Raw genomic sequence first — 23,215 nt, forward strand, 5'->3', positions numbered from 1 at the left:
CCAGAGTGTAGAGAGCGGAGAAAGGGACGGGAGCGAGTACGGGGCGGAGAGCGCCGGGTGCGGGGCCCCAACGTCCGCGGGCGGGGCCCTCCCTGGGCGCGGAGCCGGGCGCCGGAGGCCGTCGGGGAGGCGCCGAGGGTCGCCCGGGCCCGCCCTCGGGGGGGAGGGGGAGGGGCCGGGCCGGGTCCCCCGCGGCCCCGCAGCCCCGCAGCCCCGCAGCCCCGCGGCCCCGCGGCCCCAGGCGCGCTCGCTCCCGGGAAGGGCGCCCGCGCGGGTCTGCCAGGTGCGCGGCCCCCGGAGGCCCCCCCGCCCCCCCCGCCGCCTGGGGGCGGTCCCGGCCGTGGCCCCGCCCCCGCCCCGCCCCGCCCCGCCCCGCCCCGCCCCCGAGCGGTCCATAAAGGCGCGGGCCGGGGCGCCGCGGACGGGGCTGGAGCCGGGGCCGGGGCTCGGAGCGCGGCGGGCGGCGGGCGCGGGCGCGGGCGGGGGAGCGCGCCTCCCGCTGGCTGGCGGCGGCCGGGCTGCAGCCATGCTGTTCTGGCACACGCAGCCCGAGCACTACCACCAGCACAGCGCCGGCAGCTACCTGCGGTGAGGTGGGGGCTGCGCGGGGGGGGGGGGGGCGCCGTCGGGGCTCCCGGGCTGGGCGCGGCCGCAGGACCCGGCCCCCCCCCCACCCCGGCGAGCGGCTCTCGGGGCCCGGGGGCGGACGGACGGACGGACGGAGAGTGCGCACCTGCTGGCCGCAGCCCCCGCGTCGGCCCGTCCGCCCGTCCGTCGGTCCGTCCGCCTGCGTGCGCGGAGAGGGCGCCTCCTGCCGGCAGTCGGGGCGGGGCGGGGGCGGGGGTCTGGACCGCGCCCTTGGGCGCCCTTGGGCGAGGGGAGAGCGGGGTCGGGGTCGGGGTCGGGGTCGGGGTCGGGGAGCTCGGGCGGCCCCTCCCCGCCCTCCCCGCCCCCCCCGCCCTCGGGTGGTCCCGCGCGGGGTCGGGCCCGCTGGCGCACGTTTGCCCCCTGATGGCCTCTCTCTTCCTCCGCAGGGACCTGACGAGCGCTCTTCAGAGGGAGAGGTACGTCCTGCCGGTTCCTCCCGCTCCTCCCGTCCCCTCCGAGGAAGCGGGCGCCCCGGTGGCCTCGGTGCCCGCAGGACCGTTTTCCCTGCGCCGCGGGCAGTGGGGCCTGAACCAGCTCTGGCCTGTCTGCAGCCCCATCCCAGCCGCGGCTTGTGGCTTATGCATGTGCCGGATCTAGCCCAAAGGGCATCTGGTGCGGGCTCAGAGGAAGTGGACCGCGAGGCGGAGGGGCCGCTGGCCCTGGTGACCCCGAGGCAGGGCCGCTCTCACCCCCCCCCCCTCCCCCGGTTCCCGCTCAGGTCCAGCAGCGAGATCCCGGCCTGGGGCGCTGTGTCCGCTGATCCCCCCTGAGGACGTCGCCAGGCCCAGAGCGAAGAAATGATTGGGTCCAGCTCATGTGGCTTCTGCATTTCATGCATGGGCCTGAGTACTAGGAGGTGTTGTAAGTCAGTCTCACATCCCAGTGAAGGAACAGGAGCCTCCCTGCAGACCAGGGGGACGTTGCTCTGGGACATGTCAGAGGTCCCCCGGGCAGATGTTAGTCTCTGCAGAAAATTTATCCACTTACCTGTGTGAGATGCTACAGTGCAGCCCATTTATTTATTTATTTATTTATTTATTTATTTATTTATTTATTATTTTTTTGGAGTCCATTTAGATTGTACTGTGTGATGATGGGTTATGGTTGGGGTTTCGCCTAAATTTTAGCCTGTGGCCGTTTAAATATGTTGCCCTGTCTTAAAAAATGAGTTTGAAGGTGACCTTGAGTGGAATGTGAGGGTTTTTAAGACTTCCTGGATACTTAAAATGTCATCCCATCAGGGGATAATTTTCTCCTTGTATGGGAGGTGCTTCTGCTTCTGAAATGGAAATTGGTCTGTGGAATTCCTCAGGCACAGTTTTTTAGGATTTTGGTGTTGTTTTGAGCCGGTTGGGATGTTTGGAGGAAATTGAGGTGAAAGGTGCCATAAAGCCAGATTGGTTTCTGGGGTCATTTAGGGACCATGGATGAGGAAGCATTTAGTCCACGCTATTTAAAAAAAAAAACATTTTTTTTTCTTTTCTTTTTCACATCTTGAAAGCTGGGGGTTTCACCCTTTTAGAAGCTGACCTCAGTGAAGGCCAAAGTGGAGGGTCAGTGAATATGCTACTGGCTCCCCCAACTCCAGAGCGAGAGTCTTCTCCTTTTCCTTGGTTTTTATATTTTCTTTTCCATCATCTCCTTATGCTACAGAACCTCTGCAAGCTGTCTGACCTTACCAGGGTAGTGACCTATACTCCTTTCTTCCCCTTTCCTGTTTGATGTTCTTGTGACTTTTATTCTTGGCAAATAAGGATGCCAGGCTTGACACAAGTTACTGCTGAGTGATGGTTTTTACCACCCCTGCTTTTTCTCTCTCTTTCTTTCATTCTTATTTTAATTTAAAGGCAGCCCATGGATTATTAACTTAACACAGTCTGGGCAAACATGGAATTATGCAATCCCCAGGTGAGCAGGCCTGCCTGCTTCTCCTGTGTTCCTAGATAACCATTTGGGCTGGGAGTGTGGGTTGGTGTGGTGAAAGGAAGGTGAGGTGTGTGTGTGTGTGTGGGGGGGGGACCAAGAGAGCACTGTGCCTCTTGTCTTTGGGCTGGGGACAGTGGCCAGGGAGGCCCCCACACAGGAGAGTTTCCAGGTGTGCTCCACACCAGACTTTAACGTCTAAGAATTGTTTGGGATTACTGGGGTGTGTTCCTGGTTTGTGTTTTAGACTACTCATTTATTGTGTTGTACAAGGAACAGATTGTACCAGTGACTGCTGTTTATACACTGAAGTGGGGTCGGTGGATCTGACTCATAACCTGGGATCCTCAGGGAGGAAATTATCAAGATAAGGGCACTAGCATTTTTGGGGCACCTGCTTCTACGCTGCTTAGGATTCACAGTTCTTAAATGAACCTCTCCTGCTCACAGGCGCTTTATGTCCTCAAGAATTTCTTTTTCCCTTGTAAGGGCATTTAAAAAGTACATGTAGAGACCAGTCCTAGGCTGATATGAGGCTGATTGTTTTTGGAGGTGGAAGCGAGTTTTGTAATCCCTGAACATCTTGATTATTTTGCATTTGGATAAGAAAACGGAATTAAAACCGAACTCTTAAAAAAAAAACAAAAAAACACCGAAGTTTTCTTCTCTCCTCCTTTTGCATTTAGGAGATCTTAGTATGATCCTTAAAATAAGGATTATGGGCCATCTGGCCCTTTTGGATGATTGGGGTGGTCTCGGCCTGGACGAGTGAAACGCAATTTCATTTGCATAGTTTACGGAGCCTGAGGACAGGGTTGAATTGGTCTGAGAATCCACCAAGGAATAGAAAGAAGGGTTTACTTAAAAAATGAAAAAGTTTTGGTCAGGTTCTAATGCTGAGAGCAAGACCCCATAATGAGCAGTCTCTTGGGGATGGAAACCAGGTGACATTTAAAGTTCACTCCGCTGCTGCCAGTCCCCTTGTCACAGAGAAGATTTCTCTTCTCTGTAATTTGTAGATATTAGATAACTTTGCATTTTTACCTCCTTTGATTTACTCTCTGGAGGGCCGTTGAGTGAAAGATAGAATCGTGGAGGATTGGTTGACTCTGTTGAAATCAGCATCTGGGCGTATGGGGGTGACGGGAGGTGAGGTCGCGTGCTGTGCCGCGATGCCCTGGAGGCCCCCGCGGGTCAGGGTCCCTGTCCCCGTCTTGGCCCTGTCTCCGCCCGCGGGCTCCCCGGGGCTCTGCTTCTGACCGCCCCACCCTGTGTTGCAGTGATGTGCTGGCCCTGCCCATCTTCAAGCAAGAGGAGCCCCAGCTGTCCCCCGAGAACGAGGCCCGCCTGCCGCCGCTGCAGTACGTGTTGTGTGCCGCCACGTCCCCGGCCGTGAAGCTGCACGAGGAGACTCTGACCTATCTCAACCAAGGTAGTGGCCGGAGCGCGGGTGCCGCAGCGGGGCCTCCTTACCCGGTCACCGTGGGGTTGGCGGGGACCGAGACTGTTCTGTCCGCTTCCTAGCCCTGTGCCCTCCCCGAGTCTCCGCGTCTGCATCTGGAAAGCGGGTCGGCCGTGGGTAGCCGAGGTCGTGTTTCTGGTGCAGGCCCCCCACGGGGCGGAGGCTCAGCGCTTGGCCGTGGTTAGAGTGACTAGTGACCGTGACCGTGACCGTGACCGTGACTGGTGGCCCTTCCTGGGTGGAGATGGGGCTCCTCATGTATACTAGGTCTGCTGTCCCCATCCCCACGCAGCACCGGGGCTGACAGGAGCCCCTGGTGGGGGTGGGGGTGGCGGTGGCGCTGGCGACAGGCCCGCCCACCCTGTCCTGAGCCCTGAGCCGTGGCACAGGGTGGCGGAGGGCCTTGCACTTTGCATCTCCACGCTAGCACTCCCTCACACCCACTTGTGCCTGGGTGTTGGTGTTTCCCTGTGTAAACTGAGAAGTGTAATTTTGTGACATTTAAAAGAATGCAGCTGTTTAAAGTGCCTGGTATGATAATGGCTGTTGGGTTGCTGATTCCCTTTATCAGGACACGTGGATCAGTGTCCTAACAGGTGGCGTTTTCGTGGTTTCTCCATGATCATGCGTAAGTGTTTATTGCGCTTCCTTCCTGGGTCACCTCGTAGACACCCTGGCATCAAGGGGATTAATTGACCCTGTGTTTTTAAACGGGCAGAGCAGAGCGGCAGGGGGAGCACGGTGGTTTCTGTAGGGCTGCACTGAATTGCGGGGGAGCTGCAACGTGGTGGCAGTTCGTCTTACGTGGGCTGCCTCCTTCCTGTAGAACCCGAGAGGCCTTAATTTGGAGAGCCCACGGAGGGTGGAAATCCAGCCTGATCATCAGGCCGTCCTCTGCCCGCTGGCCAGCTTCTGGGCTGGGGCACCGGCTCAGAGTTAGCAGTGGCCCTACGTCCACCTGTGGACGGAAGCCGCCCCGTCCCCCCATGGTTGACATGGCCCAGTGGAAGGGCATGATGCTCTCCGAGGGGAGCTCTGTGGCCTCAGCTGGGTGCCGGGCCCGAAGCCAGGGTTAGGGGGTGCCCGACTCGGGCCCTGACGGCGGGTGATGTGGCCTGTGGGAGGATTACGTCCGTGCCTCTGCGCTAGTCTGTGGAGTGGCTCTGGCCGTTTTTCTTTCTCTTTCAGACAACATCAAGTGCTTCCAACTCCTGTAGCTCTGCTTTCCTCCCTGGGCCTCTGCTTCTTTGCCTAAACGTAGCCTGAAGAAACGGGCCGGGGCTGACGTGCACGGAGCACGGAGCTCCAAGGCTGGTCTTGCTCCCGCCCCGTCCGTCCTGCCCCGTCCTGCCCCGTCCGTCCTGCCCCGTCCTGCCCCGTCCTGCGGTGCTGAGGAGTGAATGATGTCTGGGGCCCCGGGGGTGGCCCTGCGCGCTGAGTGTGCCCCTGCCCTCCCGCCTGCCGCGCCGCCTCCTCCCCTCCACCACTCCCCCCTGCAGTCAGCCAACTTTGCACCATGTTTGGGGATCGGCATACTAGGCTTTTTCGTTTCTCCTTTGATCAGTATAGAAAAGTTAAAACAGAGGGGAAAAGAGTTGCCTTATGGTCGTGTGTCAGTTTGGTGTGTTTACTTTAGATATTTTTTGAGTTGCATTTTCCTGGTTATTAAAATAGCACATGCTCATTATAGAAAATTCAGATGATTTAGACACGTATGAGGAAGAAAGTGGAAAGGAAAATCTCTTCTGATTTCACCTGAAGACCACTGCCAACCTGATTTCCACATATATTTGTGTGTCTTTTAAAATTGTGATCCCGTTCATTTATTAGAAATATGAGCTTTTCGTAGTTCATCGAGAAGCTTTGAGGACTTAAATTTTTGTAGTGGTTACATAGTATCACATGTTAATAGGGCTATGGCTTTAACCAGTTTCATGGGATGGACATCGAGCTTTGAATTGTTGTCTTTGTGTGAGATGTTTAAAAAACATAATAAATTACCTTTGAAGTAGGATTATTGGATGGAGAGTTACAATAAGGCTTCCTATGCATTTTTGCCAAATTGCCTTCTCAGCAGAATGCCCCAGCTTATACTCTAGCCAGCAGGGCACACTTTACTGTTTCTTTTCTGATAGCGGACATTGTGGCTCTTCATCTGAGTAGTGAAACTTAGAACTTAAAGCAGCACTTTTGTCATTGTGGTTATGATAAGCTAGCATGTATGCAGCCACGCGGTTGAATATTGTAAAATAGGTTTCTTGATCTTTTAAATTTCTCCATCAGTTATGTTCATGTTCTTCACACATTTTTCTATTGGGATGCTTATATCTTATTGATTATAAGAGCACACCCTATGTGAAGACTGTCAATCTTTAAGTTGCTATCTGTTGCAAACATTTTTCCATGTTGGTTGCTGGCCATTTACCTATATTTATTGTGTGATACCTGTATTTATGCTGTGGGATCTAGGTCTTTTTTTTTTTTTTTTCTGTGTGAGAATATATTTGAAATGTTTATTGTAAACCCGGTCTTTTGAAATAGTTTTTCTTCGATTCTAAGAATGCCTGCCCACCCTGAAATCACATAAAGATCACTAAATTTCATTTCATGGTTTCTAAATTTCAACCTTGAAATGCATTTGGAATATTTTTTGGGAACTAAATAAGTATCCAGTGATATTTTGAATTATTATTACATTATATATATATAATGTGTATATATATATATATATATATATATATATATATATATATTTTTTTTAGCTTTACCAGTGAGATTTATACTGTCACATTGCATTTGGAATTTTTGATGTTTTAAAGGTCTAACTTTATGTATTTTTCTAAGTAGTTAACTTACTGGTTATTGCCTAGCTGATCTTTCTCTCACTGGCTTAAAATGTGGCTTTGGAACATTTAAGCTGTATTCTAGAGCATTAGTCCAGAAATATAGGTATTTGTCCTGTTGCCCTGATATTCATCGGTTCTTGCTCCAGTTCACATTGAGCTACTCATTGTGGCTTGGAAATGGTTTCCCTATTTGAGTGTAGAAGTTCTTTTCATCATTTTTCTTAGCTATTCTCTATCATATATTATTATAGATGGATTTTATTATCATTAAATCTCTTTTGTATATCTTTCCTTTTACATTGATGAGATTATATACTTCATGAAATTGTTTCTTGGTTTTATTAAATACTATTCTTGTAGTAACGTTTTCTGTCATTATTAGAGCCTCTTTACTGTCATTTAAAATGTCTGCATATTATCTTACTATTTTTGTTATTTAGGAGAGTATAATGGCATAAATGCTGGAAGAAAATACGCAATGTAATTATTTTAATGTCTGTCTCCCATAATAGAGTGGAAACTCTAGGAGGGCAGAGCCATGTCTGTTTTTCTTTAAACATTGTATCCCCAGCATTAAGTGTAGTGCCTTGACACTGATGTAGGTGTTCTATAGATATTCAGAAAATTGAACAGTAGGCATGACTTATTTTATTTTCATTTTATTTTTTTCTCCTCCCTTTTTGTTACTGTTATTAATAATGCTGAACTGAATATCTTTTTCAGCATCTCTTATTTATTATTTTTTTAAAAAAATATTTTATTTATATATTCATGAGAGACACAGAGAGAGGCAGGGGGAGAAGCAGGCTCCCCACAGGGAGCCCGATGTGGGACTTGGGTCCCAGGACCCCGGGATCACGCCCTGAGCCGAAGGCAGGTGCTCAGCCACTGAGCCACACAGGCGCCTAACATGTCTTATTTAAAGTAGCTTCTACTTCTCTGTCATATGACAAATGGTCATTGATTCAGTTAAAAACAATAGTTTTGACACATCCATTAAAACCTTTTTGATTAATTGAAGAGTTAGCTAATAGTATTTGATGTTTATTACATTTCTATGATGTCTTTTGTACTATTTCTATGAGGCCATGCCATATCTTTTCCTTGTAATGGTGTTTTTAAAGTTCTCTGAAAACATGGGGTGGGGGTGGGGGATGCTGTGTCTGAAAGACATTTAAACCATTGGATATTCATTTCTCAGAGCAGTGTCAAGCCAGTGTGTTACATATGGGTGTCTTATCACCAATGGCTAATTTTATATATGGTGAATATTATTTGTAAAACAAAGTATGTCCTCTTCCTCTGACATGGAGTCCTAAGGAATAGGTGGACAGCTATTACATGGAGGTCTGCAAAGTCCCAGATCAACCTTTTTGTCAGTGGCCCGATCTTTCTTGAAGGCTGGAGCCAGAAGGAAGGGGTGTAGTGGGGGAGGAGGATTCAGGGAAAAGAGAAGAAAGAAAACCCCAGGCAATCTGTGTGGGGAATTTTGGCTTGGAGCTTAAGGAACAGCTTTAGCTTTGCAAGAATGGCTTGTTACAGAGGTACCTTTTAGTATTTCCTTCCAAAGAACTTGGATCTTAAATATAGTAATGGATTCTTACAGGAATCTTACTTTTTCATTTATTCATGGAATGAAACTTCCTGTCCTTTGGAAGGAGAGGGTGGTTTAGTGAGAAGAAAGAAAAGCCACCAACAAAGGCAAGAATGAAGTGTGTGTGTGTGTGTGTGTGTAGGGGTGGGATGGGGGCGCAGTTAAGCACACTGCCTGTCCGAAGAAGCCTGAGTGGTTTAGGATGACTGAGGTTTGGGGAATACAAAGGAAAGTGTGAATGCTATGGCTGGAGTGGTAGACCAGATTGCCAAGTTCTCCAGCTGCCTCAAGGAGGCTGAACTGTTGGGCAGCCGCCTGGGCAAGTCCTTACCCTCTTACCTTCCATTCCTCATTTGTAAGATAGAGGAAATAACATTTCTGTAAAGTCAATGCTACCATGTGGATAAAATAAGTTGATGCCTGTAGAGCACTGAAAATGGTTCTGGCACATAGAAAGCACTCACATATTGCCCATTATTAATAATAAAGAGTATTCTTGTTTACCTTCATATTATTATTATTTTTTGCCCTACTCTTACCCCAATTCTATTTTGGAGGTTAACAAGGTTTATCAAATTGGGACTTTCAGGTTTTTTTTTTTTTTTTTTTTTTTTACTGTTTTGATCCTTTTCCTAATTCAAAGATTAATACAAGGTTGGTGCTAGAACTAAAAACTGCATCTCTTAGAACTGCGAGGTGTCCAAGCTTTGGACAGATTAAAGCCAAGAAGGCCTGCTGGACTTTTCTGTTCTTCATTCACTATACAACCAGATAATAGACATAACCTGGAGGAGACATTTCCTACACAGGCTGTTAAAATGCTATCTTTAACTTTGATTACAAAAGTCACCCGACCCCTCCCTAAATGATGTGGGCTGTTTTATTGAGGATTACTTTGCTTGAATCCTGAGCGAAGTAAAGCTTTGCGCAAGGGCCTCTGCCTTTAGTGAGATCCTTTGTTCGGCACTGTAGAATTTACGAATACTTTCTGCTACTCCTTTGAATACTTTTCTCAAAAGGTATTCCCATTTTACAGGTAGGCTGAGAGAGGCGAAATCCACTTTCCTGTGTCATGCAATTAGGCAAGCCTGGGGAGTGGTTGAGTGGTGTGATGTAATAATGAGGAGGACACCCCCCCTCCCTGGCCTGGGCGTTTCTGGGAGCAGTGCCTGCCACCTGTTACTCCCAGTGCAGCTCTGAGGATAGTCAGGGAGACCACTGAAGGAATGGAGGGGTAGACAATGCCTCCTTGAACAGAAATCCATAATCCGTTGCCCTCCTCCCCACCCCCCCTGCTCTCCACCCATGGTGACCTGAGGGAATGGCCAGAGAGATAAGAACTGAGGGTGGGGAAGTCCTGTCTTCCTGCTCCTAGACCAGAACAGAATGACAGCTGCCTTTTTACCAGCTTCTACTCTAGGGAAGTCACTTAAATTCCAGAAGCCTCAGATTCGGGATGGTTTCATTGGTGTGTTGCCTTGAGAATTAAGTGAGTCCCCAAGTGTCTGGCAAGTGGTAAAGCACAGTTAAGTTGCTTGCTCTCCCCAGTTATATCGGTGACTTTGAATTTAAGGAATGAGGCAGAGGGTTACTTGTTAGACTTTCTCCGTAGCTGACGTTTTCTTTCCACATTAACTTACAGCTTGAAGTTTGGGAATATGAACTGAGTAAACCACATGATCCTTAAATATATTACTTTTTTCTTAAAAATGCTTTTTCTCTCTTATTGCTTTTTTTTTTCTGAGTAAAAAAGTGACACATGCTTACTGTAAAACAGAATGTCAAAGAGTACACAAATTTGTATTCCAGAAAGTTGGTCCATAATCCTACTTTCCAGATTTTTCTTACTCCTACATTAACCCATATCTAATTATATAGACATATATACATACATACTTAATAGAAATGTGTGCCTCCCCCCCCCCCTTTTTTAGGGTGCGCATGCCCACATGAGTGACTGGGTGGGGGTGGGGGGTGGGGAAGGGGCAGAGGAAGAGGGAGAAGCAGACTCCCTGCTGAGCAGGGACCACCCCCCAACTCAGGACTCCATCCCAGGATCCTGGGATCATGACCTGATCCTAAGGCAGCCACTTAACCAGCTGAGCCACCCAGGCACCTGGGAGAGAGAATATTAAGCAGGCTCCAAGCTCAGCCCAGAGCCCTGCATCAGCCTCTATCTCATGACCCTGAGATCGTGATCTGAGCTGAAATCAGAAGTCAGGTGCTTAATCAACTGAGCCACCCAGGTGCTCCCTGCCCCTTTCTTTTCAAGAGAAATGGGATCGTATTCTTATTTTCAGCCATTTGCTCTCTTTTCCCCTCAAACAAAAATATTCTCAGTCTTTCCATGTGGGTACATTACAAAAATAAAAAAACAAAAGTTGATCCCTCCTTGTTACGTTATGATCCATTGTGTGGATGTCCCATAATTTGTTCTGTTGAGGAACATCAGGCTTGTTTCCTCCTTTCTTCTTTTTGTCTTTTTCGTTTTTTCCTTATCAGAATTATATCCAGCACTGCAGTGAGCTTGCATGTGCACGTATTTTAGGCTTAAGCAAGAGTGAGAATATCTGTGGGATAAATACTGAGAAATAACAATTGCCAGTACAACATTTTGATAGGTATTGCCGTGTTGCCCTGTGATGAAGGTGTACTTATTTGTAATTCTACAAAAAATAAGTATCAAATAATTTATTTCCTCCTGCCTTTTCTTCTCTTCCTTCTCTCTACTACACCTGAAATATAAAGTCCTTGAAGCAGAGACTTTGTTCTCTGCTATTCCCAGCTTAGTGCCTGGCATACATGACTTCTTTGTTTTTTATTTTTATTTTTTATTTTTTAAGATGTTATTCATTTATTCATGAGAGACACAGAGAGAGAGAGGTAGAGACACAGGCAGAGGGAGAAACAGGCTTCATGCAGGGAGCCTGACCTGGGACTCGATCCTGGGTCCCCAGGATCACACCCTGGGCTGAGGCGGTGCTAAACTGCTGAGCCACCTGGGCTGCCCACATGACTTATTTGAATGAATGAATGATGTCTGTTTGCCTTTGCCAAAACCTTTTAAGAACCTTAAAGTAGTGGGGAAAGTATAAGGTATTCTCATAATTTTTATTGCACTGATATTGAATATATGTATGCATATATTTTTTAAAGATTTTATTTTTAAGTAATCTCTGTACCCAATGTGGGGCTCAAACTGACAACCCCAAGATCAAGAGTCGCTTGCTCCACCAACCACCAGCCAGGCGCCCCTGAATATATATAATTTTTATGTTATTTGGTTATTAATATTCTGTTTGCTTTTCATGTGATATACCATCTTCTTTCTTTCTTTCTTTTTTTCTTTGTTTGTTTATTTTCTTTTCTTTTCTTTCTCTTCTTTCTTTCTTTCTTTCTTTCTTTCTTTCTTTCTTTCTTTCTTCTTCTTTCTTTTTTTTCTTTCTTAATGAGAGACACAGAGAGGCAGAGACATAAGCAGAGGGAGAAGCAGGCTCCCTGTGGGGAGCCCAATGTGGGACTCGATCCTAGGATCACGCCCTGAGCCAACGGTAGATGCTCAACCACTGAGCCACCCAGGTGCCCATACCCATTTTTCGAGTGGGATTTTTATTCTTATTTAGTTGTATAGGCTCTTTTCATATTTGGGATAATGTGTTAGAAATATTTTTCCAAGGACGCCTTGGTGGTTCAGTAAGAAGCAGCCAACTCTTGATTTCAGCTCAGGTCATGATCTCAGGGTTCTAGGATCGAGCCCCTTGTAGGGCTTTGCACTCAGCAGAGAGTCTTGAGGTTCTCTCTCTTCCTCTGCCTTTGCCCCTCCCCCTGTGTGCACACATGGCCTCTCAAATAAATCTTTTTTTTTTAAAGATTTTATTTAATCATTAGAGAGAGAGTGTGTGTGTGCATGAGAAGGGGAGGGGAGGGAGAAGCAGACTTTCTGCTGAGTGGGGATCCTGACTTATGGGGCTCGATTCCAGGATCTGTGATCATGATTTGAGCCAAAGGCAGATGCTTAACAAATGGACTGAGCCACCCAGGCACCCCCTAAAATAAATCTTAAACTATTTTTCCCTGTTTTCATTTATTTCATTCCTTTTTCATTTGTTTGCTTGTTATTTCTCTTACACAGTATAGGTTTTCATAAATATTTATGGGATCAGACTTTTGGATTTTGCCTTGATTCTTTTTGTGTGTCACTTCAGGTCCCATATGGGAGAGGCCTTCTCTACTTCAGGATTTTAATTTATACACCTGTTTTTAAAAAATATTTTTTCCCAAGTCTTTGGCACTTTGGCATTCATTTTGGTGTGTAAGAAATGAAGGAGGAATCCACCTCTATTACTTTTGGGGCAGAGATCATAATTGTCCCACAGTAACTGATTGAATATGGAACATTCATATAGTAGCACACTGTGCAGCCAGAAAAAGCATGGGGCAGATCTTTGTGTTTATCCATGAAAGATATCCAGCATGTGTTAAATTTAAAAAAGTCTCCCCTTCTTGGCAATACCAGTTTGGATGACACTATTAATTATCCTTTCTTAGAAACTGGGTGTCAGATAAAAAGCCAGGAATCTTCGATTTAGATACACCTAGGTTCGGATTCTGGCTCTCTCTACTCTATCCCAGCTTACTGAACCTGTTGTCAGCCAATGTTTTCTGTGAAAGACTAACACCCGCTTCGGGTATGGTTTTGAGAATTAAATGAAATATTTATTGCTGTTTTTTTATTTGTTTTTGCTGTGCAGGGATACTTTATTTTGGGTGCATAAAATTTAGAAATGTTTTCTCAGCAAAGAATTTTATAAACTTTGTTGCAAAGGTTAAAAAGAGAAAGACAAAATAAGGAAGAAATGTTTTCTCAGATGTCAGTTCCCCATGATTAATCTATGAATTAATAAACTAATAAAATACTAATAAGTTAGCTGGGGGTGTGGATGTTGGTTTTTGTTGTTGCTTTGTTTTTAAAACCAACGGACATTTAGAAATGAATATGAGGTTAGTTGTACAGATTGTATATCTCAGCTCACAGCATATAGAAATGGTTTTTAATGCTTCAGAGGTCTCCTAGTTATATAAAACTTGAGTGGACCAATTAATTAAGTTAACATATAACACTTAGACAATCTAATTCCAGAGCATCCAGTTTACTGGGATTGGTATATTAATAAGAATATACTTGGGGAAAAAAAAAGAATATACTTAGGGGCACCTGGGTGGCTCAGTCGGTTAAGCGTCTGCGGTGGGCTCAGGTCATGATCCCAGGGTCCTGGTTTGAGCCCCATAGTGGGCTCTCTGCTCAGCAGGGAGTCTGCTTCTCCCTCTGTGCACGCCCCCACCCCCCACACTCTTTTCCCTCTCTCTTTTCTCTCTCTCTCTCAAATAAATGAATAAAATCTTAAGGAGAGAATTATGTTAATACCATCTATATTCTGGAAGCACTGTTTTAGAAATGAGAACAATGCAGCATCAGTTCAGTAACACTTTAAATGAAATGGGCCTCAATCAGAATGAATTTAAAGAGAGAAGACACCTCAGATGTCCCGCCGTGCTTGCAGATGCTTAGAAGATGGCTCCTGTGAAGCTGAATCTGATCTGCCCCTGTGTCCCTCCCTCACAGCCAACCCCTCCAGCTCCCAAGGGGGTCTGATGATGCAGGGACTGTGCAGATCTATTTAAAATGTAGGTTTTCTTGTTTTTCAGGCATTGTGAGGCCACCAGATAAGCAGACAATTACCATTGAAAGATAGCGTGTTGGTCGCTGTTCTCAAGAGGAAGAGGGCACACCCCCCCCACCAGGGGCGGCTATATGGGGAAGCACCAGAGCCGGTCTGGAGGCAGCGAGATTGAGGGGAAAACCTGGACAGGAGCCTATGGTGTCCAGGGGAAGGAATGGGCGAGGGCTGAGCAAACAGGCTCAGGCGTGGTCCTGGGGCCTAGGGGTCACCCTGCTCTAGTACCTGGCCCTGGAGTGGTTCATGCAGGAGAATAGTGGCCTGAGAGCAGAAGCCCTGGGAGGAGGTGGCTGGGGGCACGGTCTCTGGATTGGTTGGTTTGCTTATGAATGGCACACAAAGGCTAGTCATTGATAATCTAGCGTGGGAGGGGCAGCCTCTGGGGTCTTGAGGCCCCAGATGCTAAAGCATCAGAAACAAAGTTAATTTATAGTCATTTAATACATGAGCTTGGGTGCTGCTCTGGGCTGCAAGTGGACAAAGGAGCTACTTGGAAAAAAGCTACTTTTCCACGTTGAATTCAGCCACTTATATTCCATGACTGAGCTTCCTCTCAGTCTGCACAACTACAGACTGAGTCGTCGTTTTTTTTTTTTTTTTTTTTTTTTTTTAAGATTTATTTATTTATTTGAGACAGAACAACAGAACAAGTGCATGGTGATGGGGGGTAGGGGAAGGAGACGGGCAGAAGGGAGGGTGAGAGAGAATCCCCAGCAGGGACGCCTGGTGGCTCAGTAGTTGAGTGTCTGCCTTCAGCTCAGGGCGTGATCCTGGGGTCCTGGGATTGAGTCCCCGCATTGTGTTCCCACTGTAATGCCATTCATCTGCTCACCTACTTGACAGATTCTTTAACTTGGGCAGAACATCTTTGGGCTAGCTTGTTTTCCTGCATCGTACCTTGGCTTTTTACTGCAAAAGCAATCAAAGCTGCGCATACCAAAATTTCCAGGAGATACCCAGATTAGGCTTGATCCTTGTGCCTATAATTAAGGCAGCCTCATCAGAGCGTTGCACGGCTGCCACATGGTCAGCAGCAGGGACATTTATGTGGTGATGAGCAAGTTCTCCCTGGCCCCAAAGAACACTGTACCCTGCCCTGGGCCAGTAGCTTGTGGGCTACCCCTAAACCAAACAAGTGCCTGATGAACAGGACAGATCATCAGTGAGGCTGAGGGACAAGGTACCAGATTTAATAAACTTTGCTCTGGTCACTGCATAAGTGGGAAAGGTTATCATTTGCATGGTACCATTGTAGGAAGATAATCATATTTAAATGCCAGGCATATCACTGGGTCTCAGTAAATGTTAATTCCCTCTGGTACCAAGTTTGGCTGTTTCCCCTTGGCTGTTTGGAGGGGAGGGAGCAGGAAGGTAGGTCAGGGGACGATTGGGTGGCTACCAGTGGTTGAGTGTCTGCCTTTGGCTCAGGTTGGGGTCCTGGGATTGAGTGCCACATCGGAAGCCCCACAGGGAACCTGCTTCTTCCTCTGCCTGTGACTCTGTCCCTCTCTCTGCGTCTCTCATGAATAAATAAATAAAATGTTTTTTTGTTTTGTTTTGTTTTGTTTTGTTTTAAAAGGAAGGTAGGTCAGGGTAGAAAGACCCACTTTATGTTTTGTAAAGTGGCTCCTGAATCAGGTTTCAGTTTCAGAGGCCACACAACCATGTATGGTTAGAATTTCGACTTAGAAGAATGTATATAGAGTCTCTGCTCTGAATGAGGAAGGTGTTTTGCATTTGTTTTGTTTTAAAGGAGCCACTCGGATTGTTCCATTCCCTTCATTTCACCAGAGAAGGAAGGAAGCCAAGTAAAGATGGAATGTTTCTGGGCCATCCGCCTGCTAAGGGCAGGGCCAGGTATGAGCCCAGAACTCTCAGCTCCCAGGCCCTGAGCTTGACAGCTTGAGTCTATAGAGCTCACCAGGAGATGGAAAAATGCTGCTCGGTGTTAATTAGAAACTGGTGTTCTCACCTCATTTTTCTTAGGACTCTATGTCCCTCTGACAGGTCCCTATGGGATACTGTTCTTGCTGAGCTCTCTAGCAAAGAGGCACATTGCTTCGGTGGGTTGGTGTTATTTTGGTTGGAGGCCAGAGATGGCCAGCAGGCCTTTCTTTCTACCTTCTACTTTGCCAATCACCTTGTCTTATACAGGAGTGTCCTTTGGGTGCCTTGAGGGATATCTTATCCAACCCCCTCTTACTGATGGGGAAACTGAAGTCTGGAGGGAGGAATCAACTTGTCAGCATGTGTAGTGTGTTCTTGACATTCTCTGGGAGTTCAAGCCTGTCTTCTCCCAGGAGCGGCTCAAGGTTATTTGGTCCTTGGACCATCAGCATCAGAGTCTCTTGGAGTTTGTGGTTCCTACTGTGATAGAGCTGGGTAGGGCAGGAATGTCTTTTCACTAAGTACCCCCAGTGATTGATGCTTAGGAGTGCAAAGGTTTGTTAGCCACTATGTTGAGGGCATTGGTGTTCTCTACCTCCTCCTTTCCAGAAACAGAGGACTGGACCTTGGAAGGCAAATGTGAACCCTGCCCCACTCTTCGCTCTTTGCTTGTAGCTTGAAGACCTCACCTATGCCCAGCTGAGGGCTCTGTGCTTAAGCAGACTTGGGAGGTTCTTGATCTTTCTCTGCCACTCTAGCTGGTGTTCATGGCACAGAAGCTTCCATGTGGGTGGTCAGAGGATCCTGTGAATCTTGAATGGGAAGGATGACACATACCCTGGGAATTCACAGAGGTGGGCAAAAGTAGACTTCTAAAGGAGTAGGGCTGGATAGGCCTAGGATCTCATCTCTGCCTTGCTACTGAAAACGTGGTCCATGAACCAGCATCATCTGAAATCTTGCTAGAAATGAAGAATCTTGGGTCTGCTGTAGGACAAAATTAGAACCTGTATCTCAATGAGTTAACAAGTGATTTATGAACATATTAAAGTTTGAAAAGTGGTGATCTGGGCCCTTCCCACCCCATTCCCCCCCTGTATTATAGGTGACTAAACTGAGGCCCAGAGAGGCTGTGTGACTTGTACCATGTCACAGAGCTGTACTTCAATCTGGTCTCTGTTTTTACACAGTTTTATTGGGATGCAATTCACATACCATATAATCCACCCATTTAAAGTACACAATCCATGTTTTTTTTAATATGTTCAACTAAACATATTACACCACTACCACCACTAATTTCAGAACACTTTGTTCCTCTTAAAAGAAGTTCTACACCTATTAACAAGCAGGGAGCGAAGGAAGCAGTCTTCATTGAATGAAGCCTGCCCTGCACCACAACCCTAGGCAACCCCCAGCCTTGGGCAACCACTCTCTGCTTTCTCTAAAAAGTTGCCTGTTCAGGATATTTCATGTAAGTGGCATTGTACAAATGGTGGTCTTTTGTGACTGACTTCCTTCACTTAGCATAATGTTTTGTTTTTTAAAGATTTTATATATTTAAGTCCTCTCTACACCCACTTTGGGGCCCAAACTCACGACCCGGAGATCAAGAGTCACAGGCTTCACCGACTGAGCCAGCCAGGTGCCCCTAGCATAATCTTATCTTTTTTTTGTTTTTTTTTTAAGATTTTATTTATTTACTCATGAGAGACACAGAGAGAGAGAGGGACAGGGACATAGGCAGAGGGAGAAGCAGGCTCCCTGTGGGGAACCTGATGGGAGACTCGATCCCAGGATCCGGGATCATATCCTGAGCCAAAGACAGATGCTCAACCAGTGAGCCAGCCAGGTGCCCCTCACGTAATGATTTCAAGGGCCAACTGTGTTGTAGCATGAATCAGAACTTCATTCTTTTTTATTGCTGAATAATACTCCATTGTTTGGGCCTCATTTTATTTATCCATTCTTTAGTTAGTCGGCCATTTGGGTTGTTTATGCCTCTTGTCGTATTATGAATATGCTGCTATGAATGTTTGTGTACAAGTTTTTGTGTGGACCTGTATTTTCATTTCTCTTGTGAATATATTTAGGAGTGGAATTTCTGGGTCATATGGGGACTCCTTTTAATTTGTTTTTTTTCCTTTTAATTTTTTGAAGAACTGCCAGACTGTTTGCCAGAGCAGTTGCACCTATTGCATTGCTAGCGGGAGGATTCCAGTTTCTTCCCATCCAGCGTTTGTTATTGTCCATCTCTTTGATGGTATAAGGATAGGAGGGTGGAGGCCTCTTCTGGTGGCCGCTGTTGGCTGTCTTCTGGCATCACACAGAGCAGGGAACCTCAAGGCATGGCTGCAGCAGGGCCACAGGAGCAAACTGAAGCCATAGGCTTGAACACCATGAGAATTCTCCTACTGTCTTCTCTGTTCCTCTCTGGGAACCTACCTTATGCTATCTCTGCCTGTCCCAGCTTCCATAGGCAGAGGGAAGGTGGTAAGACCACCAAGAGCTCCTGAGAGCATAGATCCTCAGCTCAGCTCCCAGAGGGGCTGGTGCTCTCATTCTCTGCCTCTGGTTTAGCATTCCCAGGGAGGAAACAATTGGCCTGTCCAGATCCCATGTCTCCTGGCTGGGATGTGGCCCAAGAGTTGGGCCTTCTGTAAGCATGGCTACTCCCACCCTCTCCCTTTCTCCACCCTCTAAGCAGAGGCTGAGATAGACCAGTTCCTGGAGATTGGCCCTAGATGCCTGCTCTTCTGGAAGGCCTAGGGGTGAGGGGAAGGAAGAGGCTTAGGTTGTCTTGGGGCTGCATGGACAGGAACTACAAAGTCCTTCATCTTTATCAAGAGGCTGAGACAGAAAATGGGGCTGCCCAGGGCCAGATGTCAGGGGTCGGGATGTGAATGACCAGGAAGTCTGGCTCCTACCTCCAAAATCTTGGCCAATAAAGGTCACATGAACACCTCAGCCCAGGATGTGGTGCAGGGCAGGGCTCAGAGGGGAGGTACTCCAGTGAGTCACAGTTCTGACCTTATCTTAGAGATTTGGTTTTTCTACTCTTTACTGTCCTTTGTCCTAGTAATTTAAGTAGGAGGGTACATATTTCTTCACATCCATGCCTGAGCTCTACGTTGTCGGCCTTTTAAACCCTTCTAATGTACACACAGAAAGTGGGCTCCTTATTTTTTATTTTTATTTTTAATTTTTCTAACTAAGCACCAAGCCCAGCATGAAGTTTAACATGGGGCTTGAACTCCTGACCCTGAGATCAAGAGTTCGACGTTTACCAGCTGAGCCACCTAGGCGCCCCAAGCTCCTTATTTTAATTTGTATTTACCTAATTCCTAATAAGTGTTATGAGTGTAATTGAACATCTTTTTTTATGTTTACCTTTACATTTCTTATACGAAAAACTGGCTGTTTATATCCATTGCTCATTTCTCTTTTGCCCTTTTAAAGCGTATTGACCTGTAAGAACCTTGTATTAAGTTGAACCATTATGCAGTTACCATTTAATATACCTTACTGTCAAATTTACTAGTTAAATCAAAATGGGTTTACAATCTGCGGTTACATATTGTTCATTTGAATAGATAACGATTCAGTTTGGCAGTGTGGCTGGATATAAGCTCAACATACGAAAATTAGTGAATTTCTTATGAACCAACAGTAACCAAATAGGAAAAAGAGATACCATTCTCAGTACTGAGAGCATATCAGACAGTTTAAAAAATTGCTTAGCAAATGTCCCGGGGCTCAGAGGCCTCTGGTTTAGAATCAGCCGGCAGTGCTTATGAGCAAGACCATTCCTGGGTCCCACCTAGGTCTACTGTACACATTTCTAAGTGGAACTTGGGCATCCGGAGCATTTTGGGAAGGGAGAAGAGAATAATTTTAGACTTAAAATGTCAAAGGGGATTAAGAAGTACAAAGTATCAAAAGTAGTGCCAAGATTCTTATATACCTTTTGCCCAGCTTCCCATAATATTAACGTCATACATGAACATGGTACAATGATTGAAACCAGGTGCTCACATTGGTGATGCTCTTATCTATACTAAGACTTGCATTTTACCAGTGTCTCCATTGCAGTCCCTCTTCTGCTTCAGGATGCAAGCCAGATCACACTGGCATTTTTTTTTAAAGATTTATTTATTAATTTGAGAGAGCATGGGGGTGAGGAGGGCAGGGGAGAGGGAGAGAAGCAGACTCCCTGCTAAGCACAAGTTCCAACATCACTGGCTCGATCTCATGAGCCTGAGATCACCACCGGAGCCAAATCAAGAGTCACTTAAATGACTGAGCCACCCAGGTGTCCCTCACATGGCATTTTGTTGTCTCCTTAGTCCCTGCAATTGGCTACAGTCCCTTGGTCTTCTCTTGTCTTGCATGACCTTCAGACTGAAAGAGTGTTCACTGCTTAGTTATTTGGTAGAATGCCCTCAATTTTGGTTTGTCTGATGTTTTTAAATAACGAGATTGATGTTTTTACATTTTTGGCAAGAATGTCACAGAAGTGACATTGTGCCCAGACTAGTGCATCGTATTGGACTTACCATGCTGATTTGTTTCATTGCTGGTGGTGGTAACCTTGATGAGTTGGGGGTGTCTGCTAGGTTTCTGTACTGCAACGTTGATATTTTTTCCCCTTTGTAGTTAATAAATATCTTGGGGGAGATAATTGGAGACTATGCTAATGTCTTAATTATCCTCAACTTCTGCCCGATAGTGTAGCATCCATGATCCAAGTTGATCATTTCTGCACCCGTTTTTACTGTAGCATTTACTAAATGGTGATTTTCTATTTCCCTCTTTTCAATTACATTGAGTAATTGGAATGCTATTGTAAGAAGGAGCTTTTTATTTTTTACCACTGATTTACACATTCACTTATTTATTACATCAGTATGGATTTGTGGATATTTAATTTATTCTCGGCATTAAAATTCAACATCGTGGTTCCTCTGTTCTTGTCCAGTTTGTTCTAGCTGTGCCTAGAGGGGGCTCCTTAGATTGGGTTCTCTGGTGCTTTGTTTGACGTACCTCTGTCCTTACTCTGAGCCTGTCCTCATTTTTGGCACTCCCAAAATGCCGAAGACAAGGTGAGAATCTTGCATTTTCCCTACTGCAGCCCTGGTAATAATCCCTTCTCTAAAAAGTTTCTAGGACATGGAGACCTTTACTTTCGTACACACACACACACTCTTACTTTATGTATGTAAGGGATCCATTGTGTACCAGGCTTGGTGCCTCGTCCCTGACTTAAGTGACTGTGAGGAAGTTAAGTGCCGGGCTCAAGGTCACACAGGCGACAGGTCATCAGGATCAAGGCTTGGATGTATTGATGGCACAGCCTTTCCGCAGAAGCCTGCCTTGTGTTGGGTTCTCTGTGTCGACACACTTGCATGATATTGCACACATGCAGGTGACAAGACAAACTCCGCATGCTGGACACAGGGCATGCACTGTTATGCTTCCTTCACCTGCCATTATTGCAGCACTTGTTGGCGTCCTGCGCTCCCGTCTCTGGGGTAATGATGGCCTCCATTATGTTTTATGCGGCATTAATTACCCAAAGCAGTAACTGTTGGAAAGTAAACAACCTTTAAATCTTGGCCGGCCTGGGCAATTGCCTTCTGTTCTTGGGAACACTGTGATCTGGGCAGGAGGCCCTGTGCTGGGTTCTGCTCCCTGGGCAGAGCGGCTCTGCAGGAGCACCTGGTAGGCATGGCCTGGGGGAGGCAAGCAGGGCTGGGCCTGCTCTGGGCAGCACCCTGGTCGCAAGAGCCGTGCTCCCCACCCTCTCTCCCCCAGACAGTCAAGAAGAGACTCAGGTAGCCCTGGTCGAGTCGTCCCAGGACCTGTCCCAGTTTGGTTGCCTCTTGACTTTGTGACCTTGAGTGGCCTTGGGTGGCTGGGTCACTGGTGTACGGAGCTGTTGTGAAGGCCGGAGGAGTCCATCTGTGCAGCACTGAGTACAGTGGTGAGTGCACGGATGAGGGTGAGTACCTGAGAGCATAAAATACTCGTTTTAAGTGCTAATTGTGACTGGTACTTGTTGAGTACTTACTACCTGCCAGGCTGGAAGTACATTACCTCATTTAATCTCACAACCATTCTGCAAAAGAATATTTTGCAGATGTAGAGCGGGAGATGCAGAGAGGTTCAGGACTTGCCAGGACACGAGAGGGTCTGAGCTTAACTCCAGTGCCTCTGACCTGACCCTAGCCTCCTTCCCTTCTCTTGTCCTGTCTCCACAGGCTGCGGAGTCTTTGCCATTAACTTGCAGTGTCACCTGGGGCACATCAGTACCTCTCAGGGCCTTGGTATCCTCACCTCTAAAATGTGCACAGTCTTATCATACTGTGGGTTCTTGGGGTGTCTCCCAGAGAGACGCTGGGTTGAAGGGATCTTCCTATGTCTGCCCTCTTCTGCATGTGTTTGGTGTTGTGTTTATTGGACGAAGATTGTTTTCCCCCAGATGCCCACCTGTCTGGTTGGGTTTTGGTAGTGGCCTGACACTAGAAGAAAAAATACCAATCATTGTCACTGTGGACATCTGTTACATCCCCTACTCTTTATTTTGTGTTTTTTCTCAAATTCATGTGTAATGTATTCCTAGTCTTAACAAAGTTAGTACTAAAGATGTATATAATTTACGAGGGGAAGGTCCTTCTCTAGTATTATATTAGGTTCTAATTTTAGATACATTATATTAGGTTCACAAATATAAGGGGATGTGTAGAACATTTTAAAATAGAAGTACAAAATCATCTGTGTACATATTATTCAGCAACTTCTTTATGGGGTATTTGTATCATAGACTGTGTGTATCTTCAATATTGATGGGTAATTGTCAAAATATCTAGTAGGTTGTGATGTAACATCTCCCACATCCAGCCCCATATTTTGCCCTTTGGGGATGCTAGCAATCAGTTAAGTTTTTGCCAGACTGATAGCTGAAACTGGCATTGCGTTATTGCCACTTGGCATTTCTTTGACCATTAGGGAGGCTGAGCATTTCATCATGTCCTTCTTGCTTTGGTGACTAGTTCTAGCTCTGTTATTTGCTTTAGGGAATTTAATATCAAATTCTGCTATCATTAATTACAAGCCT

General features: G+C 46.6%; 1 protein-coding gene across 1 annotated transcript in view; it reads left to right on the forward strand.

Annotated features, from left to right (window-relative positions):
* The first annotated feature begins 453 nt into the window (after positions 1 to 453).
* The window catches only part of TFCP2L1 (transcription factor CP2 like 1), a 60,440-nt gene continuing 37,678 nt past the window's right edge, over positions 454 to 23,215 (forward strand). The window contains exons 1-3 of the mRNA XM_072757538.1: positions 454 to 588; positions 1,035 to 1,064; positions 3,852 to 4,003. Of these exons, the coding sequence (XP_072613639.1) occupies positions 527 to 588; positions 1,035 to 1,064; positions 3,852 to 4,003 (244 nt within the window). The 5' untranslated portion in view covers positions 454 to 526. The remainder of the gene's footprint in view (positions 589 to 1,034; positions 1,065 to 3,851; positions 4,004 to 23,215) is intronic.

This window comes from Vulpes vulpes, chromosome 5 (genome assembly GCF_048418805.1).
Source record: "Vulpes vulpes isolate BD-2025 chromosome 5, VulVul3, whole genome shotgun sequence".
NCBI lineage: Eukaryota > Metazoa > Chordata > Mammalia > Carnivora > Canidae > Vulpes > Vulpes vulpes.